At 40.3% G+C, this 15,681-nt stretch overlaps 1 protein-coding gene across 2 annotated transcripts in view; it reads right to left on the reverse strand.

Annotated features, from left to right (window-relative positions):
* Positions 1-5,725: 5,725 nt before the first annotated feature.
* elapor1 (endosome-lysosome associated apoptosis and autophagy regulator 1) overlaps positions 5,726-15,681 on the reverse strand; it is a 133,153-nt gene continuing 123,197 nt past the window's right edge. For both annotated transcript variants that reach the window (XM_072563591.1, XM_072563592.1), the window contains one exon: positions 5,726-9,656. In XM_072563591.1, coding sequence (XP_072419692.1) covers positions 9,588-9,656 — 69 coding nt within the window. In that variant the 3' untranslated portion in view covers positions 5,726-9,587. The remainder of the gene's footprint in view (positions 9,657-15,681) is intronic.

Raw genomic sequence — 15,681 nt, forward strand, 5'->3', positions numbered from 1 at the left:
ACAGTGTTTAGCTTTATTAGTACACGCATAGAATACAAGAGCAAGGTGGTGAAGCTAAACTTGTCAAAGATACACATCAGACCTCAGCTGGAATATTGTGAACAGTTTTGAATGCCATATTACGTAAGAATATGAACATGATGAGAGAGTGCAAAGAGATTTAAAAGAATAGCCTAGAGATGAGAAATTTCAATTGTAAGGCCATATGGCAGAGTAGGGGGCAAAGAGGAGATATCACAGAAGTTTTCAAAATCATGAGGTGGTTGAATAGGGCAGATAGTGAGAAACTGTTACCAGTTGTATAAGGACCAAGAACCAGTTGTATAAGGACCAAGAACCAGAGAGCACAGATTTAAAGTGATTTGCAAAACTGTGAGATGAGGAAAAATCTTTTGATGCATTGAGTTGTTTGGGTTTGAAATGCATTGCCTGGACGTGAGCAGGAGAGACTGCCAAGAATACACTGGAGGACTAAATTGCACTAATTGCACCTAAATTGGAAGGGGACTAATATACTGGCAGGGAAATTTGCTACAGCTGCTCAGGAGGATTTAGACTAATAAGGTGGGGTGGGGATGCGTTGGCACCCAGGGAAATAGTAAAGAAAGAGATCAATCTGGGACTGATACAGTTGAGAACAGAAACGAGTCAAACAATCAGGGCAGACAGGGACAAGGTAGGACTAATAAATTAAATTCCATTTATTTCAATGCAAGGGCCTAACAAGGAAGGTAGATGAACTTAGGGCATGGTTAGGAATATGGGACTGGGATATCATAACAATTACAGAAACATGGCTCAGGGGTGGACAGGACTGGCAGCTTAAAGTTCCAATATATAAATTCTACAGGAATGATAGAAAGGGAGGCAAGAGAGGAGGGGGAGTGGTGTTTTTGATAAGGGATAGCTTTACAGCTGTACTGAGGGAGGATAATCCCAGAAATATATCCATATAAGTTATTTGGGTGGAACTGAGAAATAAGAAAGGGATGATCACCTTATTGGGATTGTGTTACATACCTCCTAATAGTCAGAGGGAAATTGACAAACACATTTGTAAGGAGGTCTCAGCTATCTGTAAGAATAATAAGGTAGTTATGGTAGGGGATTTTAACTTGACAAACATAGACTGGGACTGCCATAGTTTTAAGGGTTTAGATGGAGAGAAATTTGTCAAGCGTGTACAAGAAAACTTTCTGAGTCAGTATGTGCATGTACCTACTTGAGAAGGTGCAAAACTTGACCTACTCTTGGTAATTAAGGCAGGGCAGGTGACTGAGGTGTCAGTAGGGGAGCACTTTGGGGCTAGCAACCATAATTCTATTAGATTTAAAATAGTGATGGAAAAGGATAGACCAGATCTAAAAGTTGAAGTTCTAAATTGGAGAAAGGTCAATTTTGACGGTATTAGGCAAGAACTTTCGAAAGCTGATTGGGGGCAGATGTCTGCAGGTAGAGGGACGGCTGGAAAATGGGAAGCCTTCAGAAATGAGATAACGAGAATCCAGAGAAGTATATTTCTGTTAGGGTGACAGGCAATGCTGGTAGGTATAGGAAATGCTGGATGACTAAAGAAATTGAGGGTTTGGTTAAGAAAAAGAAGGAAGCATATGCAAGGTATAGACAGGATAGGTCGAGGGAATCCTGAGAAGAGTATAAAGGCAGTAGGAGTATACTTAAGAGGGAAATCAGGAGGGCATAACGGGGACATGAGATAGCTTTAGCAAATAAAATTAAGGAGAATCCAAAGGGCTTTTACAAATACGTTAAGGACAAAAGTGTAACGAGGGAGAAAATAGGGCCCCTCAAAGATCAGTAACGTGGACTTTGTGTGGAACAGGAGAAAATGGGGGAGATATTAACTGAGTATTTTGCATCAGTATTTACTGTGGAAAAGGATATGGAAGATATAGACTGTAGGAAAATAGATGGTGAGACCTTGCAAAATGTTCAAATTACAGAGGAGGAAGTGCTGGATGTCTTGAAACGCATAAAGATGGATAAATCCCCAGGACCTGATCAGCTGTACCATAGAACAATGTGGAAAGCTAGAGAAGTGATTGCTGGGCCTCTTGCTGAGATATTTGTATCATTGATAGTCACAGGTGAGGTGCCCGAAGACTGGAGGTTGGCTAACATGGGGCCACTGTTCAAGAAGGGTGGTAAGGACAAGCCAGGGAACTATAGACCAGTGAGCCTCACGTCGGTGGTGGGCAAATTGTTGGAGGGAATCCTGAGGGACAGGATGTACATCTATTTGGAAAGGCAGGGATTGATTCGCGATAGTCAACATAGCTTTGTGCGTGGGAAATCATGTCTCACAAACTTGATTGAGTTTTTTGAAGAACTAACAAAGAGGATTGATGAGGGCAGAGCGGTTGTCGTGGTCTAAATAGATTTCAGTGAGGCATTTGACAAGGTTCCCCATGGGAGACTGATTAGCAAGGTTTGATCTCATGGAATACAGGAAGTATTCGCCATTTGGATATAGAACTGGCTCCAAGGTAGACAGAGGGTGGTGGTGGAGGGTTGCTTTTCAGACTGGAGGCCTGTGACCAGTAGAATGCCACAAGGATCAATAGATGATAGACAATATGTGCAGGAGTAGGCCATTCTGCCTTCGAGCCTGCATCACCATTCAATATGATCATGGCTGATCATCCTCAATCAGTATCCTGTTCCTGCCTTATCTCCATAACCCTTGATTCCACTAGCCTTGAGAGCTCTATCTAACTCTTTCTTAAATTAATCCAGAGATTGGGCCTCCACTCCCCTCTGGGGCAGAGCATTCCACACAGCCACCACTCTCTGGGTGAAGAAGTTTCTCCTCATCTCTGTCCTAAATGGTCTACCCCGTATTTTTAAGCTGTGTCCTCTGATTCAGCACTCACCCATCAGCGGGAACATGTTTCCTGCCTCCAGAGTGTCCAATCCTTTAATAATCTTATATGTCTCAATCAGATCCCCTCTCAGTCTTCTCAACTCAAGGGTTTACAAGCCCAATCGCTCCAGTCTTTCAGTGTAAGGTAATCCCGCCATTCCAGGGATTCACCTCGTGAACCTACGCTGTACTCCCTCAATAGCCAGAATGTCTTTCCTCAAATTTGGAGACCAGAACTGCACACAATACTCCAGGTGTGGTCTCACCAGGGCCCTGTACAGCTGCAGAAGAACCTGTTTGCTTCTATACTCAATCCCTCTTGTTATGAAGGCCAGCATGCTATTAGCCTTCTTCACTACCTGCTGTACCTGCATGCTTGCCTTCATTGACTGGTGTACAAGAACATCCAGATCTCTTTGTACTGCCCCTTTACCTAAATTGATTCCATTTAGGTAGTAATCTGCCTTCCTGTTCTTGCCACCAAAGTGGATAACCATACATTTATCCACATTAAACTGCATCTGCCATGCATCTGACCACTCACCTAACCTGTCCAGGTCACCCTGTAATCTCCTAACATCCTCCTCATATTTCACCCTGCCACCCAGCTTAGTATCATCAGCAAATTTGCTAATGTTATTACTCATACCATCTTCTAAATCATTAATATATATTGTAAAAAGCTGCAGTCCAGCACTGATCCGTGCGGTACCCCACTGGTCACTGCCTGCCCTTCCGAAATGGATCGTGCTGGGTCCTCTACTTTTCATCATTTACATAAATAATTTGGATGTGAGCACAGAGGGACAGTTAGTAAGTTTGCAGATGACACCAAAATTGGAGGTGTAGTGGACAGCGAAGAGGGTTACCTCAGATTACAACAGGATCTTGACCAGATGGCCCAATTGGCTGAGAAGTGGCAGATGGCATTTAATTCAGGTAAATGTGAGGTCCTGCATTTTGGGAAAGCAAATCTTATCAGGACTTATAACCTAATGGTAAAGTCCGAGGGAGTGTTGCTGAACAAAGAGACCTTGGAGTGCAGGTTCATAGCTCCTTGAAAGTGGAGTCACAGATAAATAGGATAGTGAAGAAGGCGTTTGGTATGCTTTCCTTTATTGGTCAGAATTTTGAGTACAGGTGTTAGGAGGTCATGTTGTGGCTGTACAGGACATTGGTTAGGCCACTGTTGGAATATTGCATCCTATTCTGTTCTCCTTCCTATTGGAAAGATGTTGTGAAACTTGAAAGGGTTCAGAAAATATTTACAAGGATGTTGCCAGAGTTGGAGGATTTGAGCTATAGGGAGAGGCTGAACAGACTGGGGCTGTTTTCCCTGGAGCGTCAGAGACTGAGGGGTGACCTTATAGAGGTTTACAAAATTATGAGGGGCATGGATAGGTTAAATAGACAAAGTCTTTTCCTTGGGGTCGGAGAGTTCAGAACCAGAGGGCATAGGTTTAGGGTGAGAAGGGAAAGATGTAAAAGAGACCTAAGGGGCAACGTTTTCCCATAGATGGTGGTACATGTATGGAATGAGCTGCCAGAGGAAGTGGTGGAGGTTGGTACAATTATAACATTTAAGAGGCATTTGGATGGGCATATGAATAGGAAGGGTTTGGAGGCATATGGGCTGGGTGCTGGCAGGTGGGACTAGATTTGGTTGGGATATCTGGTCGGCTTGGACAGGTTGGACCAAAGGGTTGTTTCTATCCTGTTCATCTCTTCGACTCTATGAGTTTCTGACTGTTTCTATTTAATTAATAAGCAACGGTATAAGAAAAGCAGGATAATGGGAGCAAGTCATGATGTTCATTTGTAGAGCTGGGGCAGACACAATGAGCCAAATGGTCTCCTTGTGCCGTAATACATCTGTGATTCAGAGGTTCCTGAAAAAGCAGTTCCTCTTCCATCCTTTACCTATAAATTAAACTTTTCAGTCAATTTTCCATTCAAGTGAACAACCTTCTCATGCTTTTCTTTAAAGAAAAGTATCCTTTAACTTTGTTAAAACCAGTTAAGGCTTGATGTCCAGGAATCACTAGTCACAAGCAATTTTGTTTATATTTATTCACAGGATCTAGGCATTACTGGCTAGTATTTTACCAGCTTGCTGATATTTACTAACCACCTCTCATCACCCTTGAGAAGGTGATAGTGAGTTGACTTCTTGAAACATTTCTATCCATGGGGCTGTTGGTATACCTACAGTGCTGTTAGGAAGAGAGTTCCTGGATTTTGACTCAGCAATGCCAAAGGACCAGTGAAGGAGAAGTGATATTATTGAAGCATACAAGAGAATGTGCCTCCACTTGAGGAACCTCAAACTGGGGGAGATAGTTACACAATAAGGGTCACTTATTTAAAACTGAGAACCAGAGGAATTGCTTCTCCTCGTGTGTGGCAAATTCTCTATCCCACAGGTATGCATGCGAGATCATAAAATATTTAAAGAGAAGGTGGATAGATTTTTTAAACATTGGGATGTTGAGGGCTATGATGAACTTGTACAAAAGATGATTTGTGGCCTGCGACAGTTTAATGGTGATATCTTTGAATGGTAGGTTGGAGGCCTGCTCCTGCTTCTATTTCCTACGTCTATACAATCCATGAAATTTGTTAAATCCATCAAGGCCAACACCTTGTCAGATGATGCATTGATAAATTCTGCTGCTCTTTTTCTCCAACTGTAACTCCATCCAAATGAAACTTGCAAGCCATTATAATTAGATGGAGCTTACTGATACTCAAATGAGAACAAAACAAACTGATAACAAGAAACTTTTCTAATGATTTAAAAAGATACAGACTGTATTTAAAGAACAAATATTTGTTTACCTTTGGAGTAAATACATTTATAGATCACAATATTTTAAAACCTCAAACCACTTCAGGCCAACACTAATACTTGAGATAGAAATTTCAAATGAACTTCACAATTCCAGCTCCCCTTTCCCACTAAAACATCAGAAGAGATACTAAATCACAGTGCATTTCTTTTATTAAAACAAGTTTGGGTTAAACATAAGCTGATTGTTTTGTACAGTATCCTGTGTTCCCTGCAAAACTCACTTTCGCACTCAAGGTAGAAAAATACGAAGCAGGCTGACTTAATATTGAAACCGGCTGAAGCCAAAAGCATAATTTTCTGCACTTGCGAATCAGAAATCAAATTATAAAGCTTGAGCTTAAAAGAGCTTTATTTTAAATGACTCATATGAAGTCCTTCATAACTGGCTCAATTTGTGAAGGTCATAATGTGGATTAAAATGCAGACTTTTTAAAATGATCTATGATGCTGGGAATTGCTTGTTGCAGATAAATGCTTGAATGTTCATGTACCATTTACTAGTTGCCTATTTCAATATCGCCTCCAATACATTTATTATAAAAATATTCAGCATGAAAATGATGATAAGATAAATATCATATAAACTGAGTGCTCCTTTCTGAAGATTACTGACAATTACTTTGGGGTTAATTTGTATTTCTACCAGGCAATAGATATGCTAACTGATTGAAAATGTCAATAATCTGCAACATAGATCTACAAAACACAGTAGCAAATCTATGTAGGTACCTGTGAAATGTAACTAATCCCACAATAAAATTACATCATTAAAAACCTTCAAAGCTAAATCTTAGCTTTGGCACTTTCACATAGTACAATTTGAGATCCAGTCATAACATTGTGCAGTTTTGTTGGCAAAGTTACACTGGAACTGTGTAGAGATTCCATTTTCTTTCTATTGCATTTCCCCTTTTGTTGGGTCCATCTCCTACTTTCAGGTTCTCCAATGAACAACCTCTGACAGCAATGCTGCTCCAGATTGATATGATACAAATCTGATTTGATACAACTTCTTAACTACAGAAAACAAATTGAATATTTAGATTCACTGACTTAATAAACTTTGAATTTTTAGAAGGAATTAAAATTAGCAAACACATATCTTAAAACTTTGCACAGAATGCACGTGTGTGGATTTGTATTATAGTTCAACACAAAGTGGCTTCCCAATTTCTGTTGGTTATTATGAGCGAAAGATTGTGTCACAGAATGGAACGAATATCTCAGCACAACTTCCTAAACTTTTAGGCATATCCAAACAGGTTGTCATAAAGTCACTTGCCTGTTCTCATGACAGGGACATAATGTTGGAGAAGAACTGAAACATGATAAACATTGTCTGAACAGGAGGGTACGAGGATGTGTAAGGCACATACTGAAATGTTAAGCAAGTACAATTGTTTACAACATAATTGATTTTGCTCTCAGTTTAGTTTGGGAAAACACAAACACCTGACTCAACATGTTAGGCAAAAGTGAGGACTGCAGATGCTGGAAATCAGAGTCTAGATTAGAGTGGTGCTGGAAAAGCACAGCAGATCAGACAGCATCCGAGGAGCAGGAAAATCGACGTTTCAGGCAAAATCTCTTCAGCAGGAATGAGGCCTCGGTTTTCCTTCTCCTTGGATGCTGCGTGACCTGCTGTGCTTTTCCAGCACCACTCTAATCTAGACTCCACAAACATGTTGGCATCCATAATAGGAAAAGGTTTTGGTCCTGTGATCTTTTCAACAGCCGGAAACTTGAAGAGTTTAAATCAAGAGGAGATTGATGTGCTGGTTACAGAAGATATGTGCAATCATGAGTGTGAATGTTTTATTGGTTTATTCAGTCAATGGTTCTTCTTCTTCCCTGCAGGGATATTCCCCCATCTTTCAATGGTTAACTGGCAGGTCAATTAAGCAGATCAATAAGTTGCTGGTCTTTATGCTACAAAGAATTGCAGATTAAATTGATAGAATCGCAGACAGTTGGTAATGTAAACCAATGATGTATGACAAATTTTGAACTGGTTAAAAATTAGAAAAGGTGACCAGGAGCATATACACCTCTATTTGGGAGGCAAGGTTTCCCAGTTCAAAATTAGTGTGCCCTAGTCAGATAATGGCAGAAATGTAAGTAGCTACTGTATGGGCTGAGATCTGGGTTTATCTATTCACTGTTTACAATACTTTTCATTGCTAATAATATCAACAGCTGAATTGACGTGTTGCTGGCAAGAACACAACATGTAAGATCCTTATAGGTTGGATATCCTATCCTAGCCCCCCAAAATCAGATCTTATCACTGACTGTGAAAAGCCAACACAACTGGAATCCATCTCAGTTCCAGACTTTTTGCAATGAAGTAATTTAAAAACGAATTAGCTGTTTGAATAATGCTAAAGGCAGATTTGAATTGCGCTCAACACAACTCCGACAATTTAAAAAAATAATATACTGGCCATATAATCATCATTGCTTCACCCTGATGAATTTTAAAATGCCTTCAGGAAAAGTACGCAATTGCTGATGCACATCAAAATGGGTTTGCACTCAAAGTCTGCGACACATCAGGCTAGAAGCAATCCACTTATTTAAAAAGAATTCCCCTGCAGTAATCTTGGGCATTGCTGAATTCACTGGGCCATCTAACATCATTATTAATTTTAAAAAGTAAAAAAAGAATTCTACATGCAAAACATTTCCATGCAATGAAACAGCACAGTTATGAACCCGAATTCCATTTAAGATAAAAGAAGTTTTAATTGAATCATTGTCAGAATAGGATCTGCATTTCAAGATTTTTATTGTACCACACCCATTTTTCCCTTTATTGTGTCCAAAAAAACAAGAAATACAAAGTCAACTTGTTTTGAAATATGAATGAAAAATAAATGATAATATAAGGGCCTTAATGGGATAATTCATTAGGGATAACTCTGAGAAGAAACTCTGAGAATAAATAAGCCCCATTTTTAAAGATTTTAAAAATTCAATGTCTAATAATAACTTTCTGAAAATCTTACCATCAGAAACAAACTGACTGCTTCTCTGTTACATTGCTACTGATGTTCAAAATTGGTTAAATTCTGACATTTTATTTTATGAAGTAGTTAAACATCTTGAAAAATAGGGCACTAGGATTTACTCCCATTGGAAATGTTTGACATTAAGGCAGCTGCAGTGCTAACACTGTGCCATTTGGGTTTGTTTCACAAGAAAGATGAGCAGTGTTGTACAAGCATTGATGCACAGCATGGAAAACACAGAACTGGTACACTAGAATGCAGAGGCAAGGTGGTTTGTGTTAAAAGATCTTCTGAAGGTGAAGGGAGAGAATTAACAGCACTTGTAATTAAAGCCTATTCTGACTATGATCAGACTGGAAGCCAGATACTATTTGACTCATTGGTGGCTTCCAGATGTTTGTAACAAAATAACATTACTTGAAGGTGCAGTATTTTCAGGATGTAGTGATGATGTCTTGAAGCTGATGTATCTTTTAAGTTTCATTACTCTACAAATAACTGGGAGCTGTATTAAGATCAACTATTTCCTAATTTCTGATTTTGAGGCAAACAAGAATCCATTTTAGTGGTTCCATAATATGTATTTTTGATTGTCATCAATCCCCTTGTCCCTTTAAAGATTTAAACATAAATTAATCCTTTTAATTAAACTGTCATACATAAAATAATACAGTTGCAAAGCTATCATGAGGCAATGTTTGTACCATTTATACAAAATGATACTCATTTATATTTTACATTCTAATGATAACTTTTGTTTCATAAACTGTTTTTAGATCAAACAGGTCTCAAAAAGGCCACTTCAGTGAGCTAGTTTACAAAGTAGTGCACACAAAAGACCATGTTACATGTCCATATCTGCTGATCCAGAGGAAGATTTCAATGGGACACAGTCAAAACCATCTGGGGTTCTCTGAAATTAGAAAAGAAATGCAAAATTTGATATTGACACAAATTCCTCCACTGTAATCCTGAATATGACTACAAAACAATGATCAACTTGATCAGTATTTAACCATCCATGCCCATTCATAAACAAATTTATCTCTTAAAATGAAACTTTCTAGATGTTTCAGTAAATGGTTACAGATAAACATAAACTTCATGAACTGTAGCTATATGGAAGTGAAGATGTGCCTCACACTGAACAAATTCTCCATACAATCCCATTCAAAATACACCACACAATATATTTTTGCAATCCTCAAACTCAAGAGATTCACCAGTCGAAAATAAAATAATGGCTATTTGTCCATTATTTTTCCAATTGACATAATTAGGGTGAAAGCATGTAAACCCTACCCTCAACTCTTAAAATTGTAAATGTTTCGCTTAAGCAACTATCACAAAACTCTTACAAAACTGTGCTATGAAAAGAAATAAGACCAGGTTACTCACCTGAATATTGTTTTAAAAATAGCTTTTTGAGAACAAGCATATGAGTACTTCAACCAAATCACCAAAGTAACATTGTATACACAGCAATTTGCAAAATATAAGTTTATTATAATTATCCCGATGAGTGATCGTATGCAATGATCTGTACACTTATGCTAAAAATTAAAACCATCGTGATTTGATTGGTTTTGCTGTCCTGATTTTTAGTTCTTTGCCTCCCTAATTTACATTTCTCTTTTACTTCTGACATTGTTCAGATTCTTCACCTTTTCTCTACTCCAACACTATAAATGATAGATAAAACAAATGGAATGAAGAAAATTATATGGAGGAAAGAACTTATAGTAGAGGAAATGCAAATTGCAAAGTCAAAGAAAACTAAAGTTTAATGAAAGAAAGATAAGTATTCCACAAACAGTTAATGACCAAATAAGTTCTCAATTTTTCATTCACTCATTCATGGGATGTAGATGTCACTGGCTGTTCAACATTTATTGCCCAGCCCTAGATACCCTTGAGAAGGTGATGGTGAACATTATAGTTCATTTGGTGTAGGTATACCCAAAATGCCATTAGAGAGGGAATTCCAAGATTTTGACACAGTGACCCTGAAGGAATGGCAAGAAATAAATATTGGCTGCAATACTAGAAAAAATTACTCTCTCTTCAAACAGTGTCATGGGAACTCTTAAATTCACTTGAGGGCTGAGGAGGTCATTAGATTAGATTACTTACAGTGTGGAAACAGGCCCTTCGGCCCAACAAGTCCACACCGACCCGCCGAAGCGCAACCCACCCATACCCCGACATTTACCCCTTACCTAACACTAGGGGCAATTTAACATGGCCAATTCACCTGACCTGCACATCTTTGGACTGTGGGAGGAAACCGGAGCACCCAGAGGAAACCCACACAGACACGGGGAGAACGTGCAAACTCCACACAGTCAGTCGCCTGAGGCGGGAATTGAACCCGGGTCTCTGGCACTGTGAGGCAGCAGTGCTAACCACTGTGCCACCGTGCCGCCCACCGTCATGTTTTAAAAAAATCAAGAACATATCTACCTCTGCCTTAAATATACTCAAAAGCTTAAACACACTGACAGCCCTCTGTGACAATGAGTTCCACAGATTAACGAGCCTCTATCTGAAGAAATTCCTCCTTATCTCTGTTCTAAGGGGTCGTCCCTTCACTCTAAGGCTGTGCCCTCATGGTCCTAGTCTCTCCTACTAGTGGAAACATCTTCTTCACGTCCACTCTATCCAAGCCTCTCAGCATTCTGTAAGCTTCAATGGGAATCTCCCTCACCCTTCTAGACTCCAGGGAGTACAGTCTCAGTATCATCCTCCATTTCTCGTGTGACAACACTTTCATTCCTGGGATCATTTTTATAAACCCCTCTGTACCCCTGTCACTGTTAGTACATCCTTCCATAGATGCAGAGCCCAAAACAGCTCTTAGTATTCCAAATGCAGTCTCACCAGAGTCTTAAACAGGCTCAGCAGCACATCTCTGCTCTTGTCTTCTAGTCCTCTTGAAACGCATGCTAACATTACATTTGCCTTCCTAAAGCCAACTGAACCTACATTTAAACTGAAGAGAATCCTGAACTAGGATTCCCAAATCCCTTTGTGCTTCATATTTCCAAAGGCTTTTCTACCATAGTGCATAACTTTACACTTCTCCACCCTGTATTCCAACTGCCACTTCATTGCCCACTCTCCTAGCTTTTCCAAGTCCTTCTGCAACCTTCCTGCTAGCTCAACACTACATGTCCATCAACGTATCTTTGTGTCATCTTAAAGCAACAAACTTCCAATTCAGAGGTGAGAGTGCTTCTACTGAGCCAAGATTGCTGTTAATCTAAACTAATGTTTGATAAAGCCTCAATCATACTGCAGGCAAAATTTAATTAGCCACACTCAATTTGAGTGAACAATGCATAAAATCTCTATCTGTAAATATTATCTCATAAAACATTAATTGCTGTAAAACTGCAGGATAATTTTGAGATAATTTAGTTTTTTTTGTATTAATTTGTGGGATGGGAGCCAGCATTAATGCTGGTACCTAGCTGCCCCTTGAGAAGGTGGTGGTGTGAGGCCTTCTTGAATCCCTGCTGTCCATGTGCTGTAGGTTTATCCATATTGCCTTGAGGGCGGCAATTCCAGGATTTTGACCTAGAGACAGTGAAGGAAGAGCAATATACTTCCAAGTCAGGATGGTGAGTGGCTTGGAGGGGAACTTGCAAGTGGGGTGTTCCTATGTATTTGCTGCCCTTTTCCTTCTCAATGGAAATGGTCGTGGGTGTGGAATGTGCTGTCTGAGGATCTTTGGTGAATTTCTGTAGTGCTTCTTGTAGATAGTACACACTGTTGCTTTTAAGCATTGGTGGAGGAGGGAGTGGATGTTTGTGGATGTGGTGCCAATCAAGTGGCCTGCTTTGTTCTAGATAGTGTCTCGCTTCTTGAGTGTTGTTGAAGCTGCACCCATCCAGGCAAGTGAGGAGCATTCCATCACACTTGTGATTTGTAATGTTTGGATGATGGACAGGCTTTGGGAAGATAGGAGGTGAGTTACTCGTCATACTTTTCCTAGCCTCTGATCTGCTCTTGTATCCACTGTGTTTATGTGGTGAGTCCAGATAATTTCTGGTCAATGGTAACCCACAGGACATTGTTAGTAGGATTCAGAAACAGTAAAAACCATTGAATGTCAAGGGGTGGTGGTTAGATTGTGTCTTATTGGTGATGGTCATAGCCTGGCATTTGTGTGGTTCAAATTTTACTTACCACTTGTCAGCGCAAGCTTAGATATTGTCCAAATCTTGTTGCATTTGAACATTGACTGCTTCAGTATCTGAGGAGTCACAAATGGTGCTGAACATTGTACAATCATCAGTGAACATCCCCACTGCAGACCTTATCATGGAGGGAAAGTCATTGATGAGGCTGTCGAAGATGGATAATACCCTGAGGGTTTCCTGCAGAGTTGTCTGGAGATGAGATGATTGACCTCCAACAAATATGACAATCTTCCTATGTACCAGGTATGACTTCAACTTGTGGGCAGTTTGCTCCTGATGCCCACTGATTCCAGTTTTGCCATGCCTCCTTGATGCCACACTCGTTCAAACACAGCCCTGATGTCAAGGACTATCAGCTTGACCTCACTTCTGGAATTCAGCTCTTTGGTCCGTGTTTGAACCAAGGTTGTAATGAGGTCAGGTGCTGAGTGGTCCTGGCAGCACCCAAACTGGCGTCACTGAACAGGTTATTGCTGAGAGGGAGCTGCTTGATAGCAGTATTGCTGACATCTTCCATCACATTACTAATGAATGAATGAATGAGAGTAGACTGATGGAGTGGTAATTGGCTGTGATGGAATTGTCCTGCTTTTTATGTGCAGGACATACCTGGGCAATTTTCCACATTGTTGAGTAGATGTCAGTGTTTTAGCTGTACTGGAAGAGCTTGGCTAAGGGAGCAGCAAGTTCTGGAGCACACATCTTTAGTACTATTACTGGAATGTGGTCAAGGCCCACAGCCTTTGCAGTATCCTGTGTCTCCAAGTGTTTCTTGACATCATGTAGAGTGAATTGAGTTGGCTTAAGACTGGTATTTGTAATGTTGGGGACCATTGGAGGAGGTTGAGATGGATCATCCACTCTGCACTTCTGGCTGAAGTCTGTTGTGAGTGCTTCAGCTTACCTTTTGCACTGATGTGTTGGGCTCTTCCATCATTGAGGATGGAAATATTTGTGAAGCCTCTTCCATAGGTGAATTTTTTAATTGCCCACCACCATTCACGGCCGGATGTGGCAGGACTGCAGATCTTAGATTTGATCCATTGGTTGTGGGCTCACTTAGCTCTGTCCATCACTTGCTGCAAATGCTATCTGGCATGCAAGTATTCCGGTTTGATAGCTTCACCAGGTTGCCACCTATTTTTAGATGTGCCTGGTGCTGCTCCTGGCATACCCTCCAACAGTCTCCATTGAACTAGGATTTATCCCCTGGCTTGATGGTAATGGTTGAGTGGATTAGAGTGGTGCTCGAAAAGCACAGCAGTTCAGGCAGCATCTGAGGAGCAGGCAAAAGCCCTTCATCAGGAACACAGGCAGAGTGCCTGAAGGGTGGAGAGATAACAGAGGTAGTGGTTGAGTGGGAGATATGCTGGGCCATGAGGTTACAGATTGTGCTGGAGTACAATTCTGCTGTTATTGATGGCCCACATAGCCCTCATGGATGCCCAGAAGTGAGTTGCTAGATCTGTTCAAAGTCTGTCGTATTTAGCACAGTGATAGTGCCACACAACACAATGAAGAGTATTCTCAACATGAAGGCAAGATTTTGTCTCCACAGGGTCTGTGCAGTGGTCCCTCAGAATCATACTGTCATGGACTGATGCATCTGCAGTTGGAAGATTGTTAAGGCTGAGGTCAAGTATGTTTTCTCTCTTGTTGGTTCCTTCACCACTTGCTCCAGACCCTGTCCAGCAGCTATGTCCTTTAGGACCAGCTTGATCAGTAGTACTGCTCCTGAACCACTCTTAGTGATGGACATTGAAATCCCCCACGCAGAGTACATTTTGCACCCATTTCACCTTCAGTGTTTTCTTCAAGCGTTGTTCAACATGAAGGTGTACCAATTCATCAGCACTGGGAGGGAAGTACATTGCACTTGACAGGAGGTTTCCTTGCCCATGTTTAACCTAAAGTGTCAAAACCATGGACTCCAAGGGCAACTCTCTCCTGACTCTATACCACTGTGCTGCCACCACTGCTGGGTCTGTCCTGTTATTGGGATAGGACACATCCAGGGATGGTGATGATGGTGTCTGGGACACTGTTCTGAATATTATGTATATTACTGCAGTTATTAAATATTTTGATTGCTAAAATATGATAGTTTCCAAGGCAGAATTGCATAAACGAAAAAATCATTTCCATATTCATTGGATAAGAAACCAATTTCTCATGGGAGATTTGCAAAGGCAAGTTGACATGATTTATTGTTTAGTTGTTCCATGTGAGCAGAAAGCAATAAAGTTATAACCTGGAATACTATTCACACTGTTTTGTCTAATATTATATAATGCAAACGTTACTTATTTGCATTTATTCAAAATTAGTTCACATTCTAATTCAGAGAAGGCTTAGACTAATTTGGAAATGTCTGACTCTAATAGGTGTTTAAACACCTCCTGGTTTCTCGTAGCTATAGTGAAACAGTCATGTTATGCTTTTTGTCTATTTTGTACGTGCAGTTAGGTTTTCTTTTGCAGTTATTTTCTTATTTCTGCTACAGCTAAAAAAAGAACCACTGATATTCATAAAGTCTATATTTTGCCAGTTTTTGATCAACAAGAAATGAAATCCAACCACCAAAATGCTGTGGTGGCAGTGTGAATTTATATAGCTTTATCTGTAATGGAAGATCAAAAATGTCATCTCTCGTGTTTGTTGGGCTGAGCTTTGAGAGAGGGGCAGATGCAATACAAGAATACAAAAGGAGGCAGAGCCCAAAATGATCAATTA

This window comes from Chiloscyllium punctatum, chromosome 45, assembly GCF_047496795.1.
Source record: "Chiloscyllium punctatum isolate Juve2018m chromosome 45, sChiPun1.3, whole genome shotgun sequence".
Classification (NCBI taxonomy): Eukaryota; Metazoa; Chordata; class Chondrichthyes; order Orectolobiformes; family Hemiscylliidae; genus Chiloscyllium; species Chiloscyllium punctatum.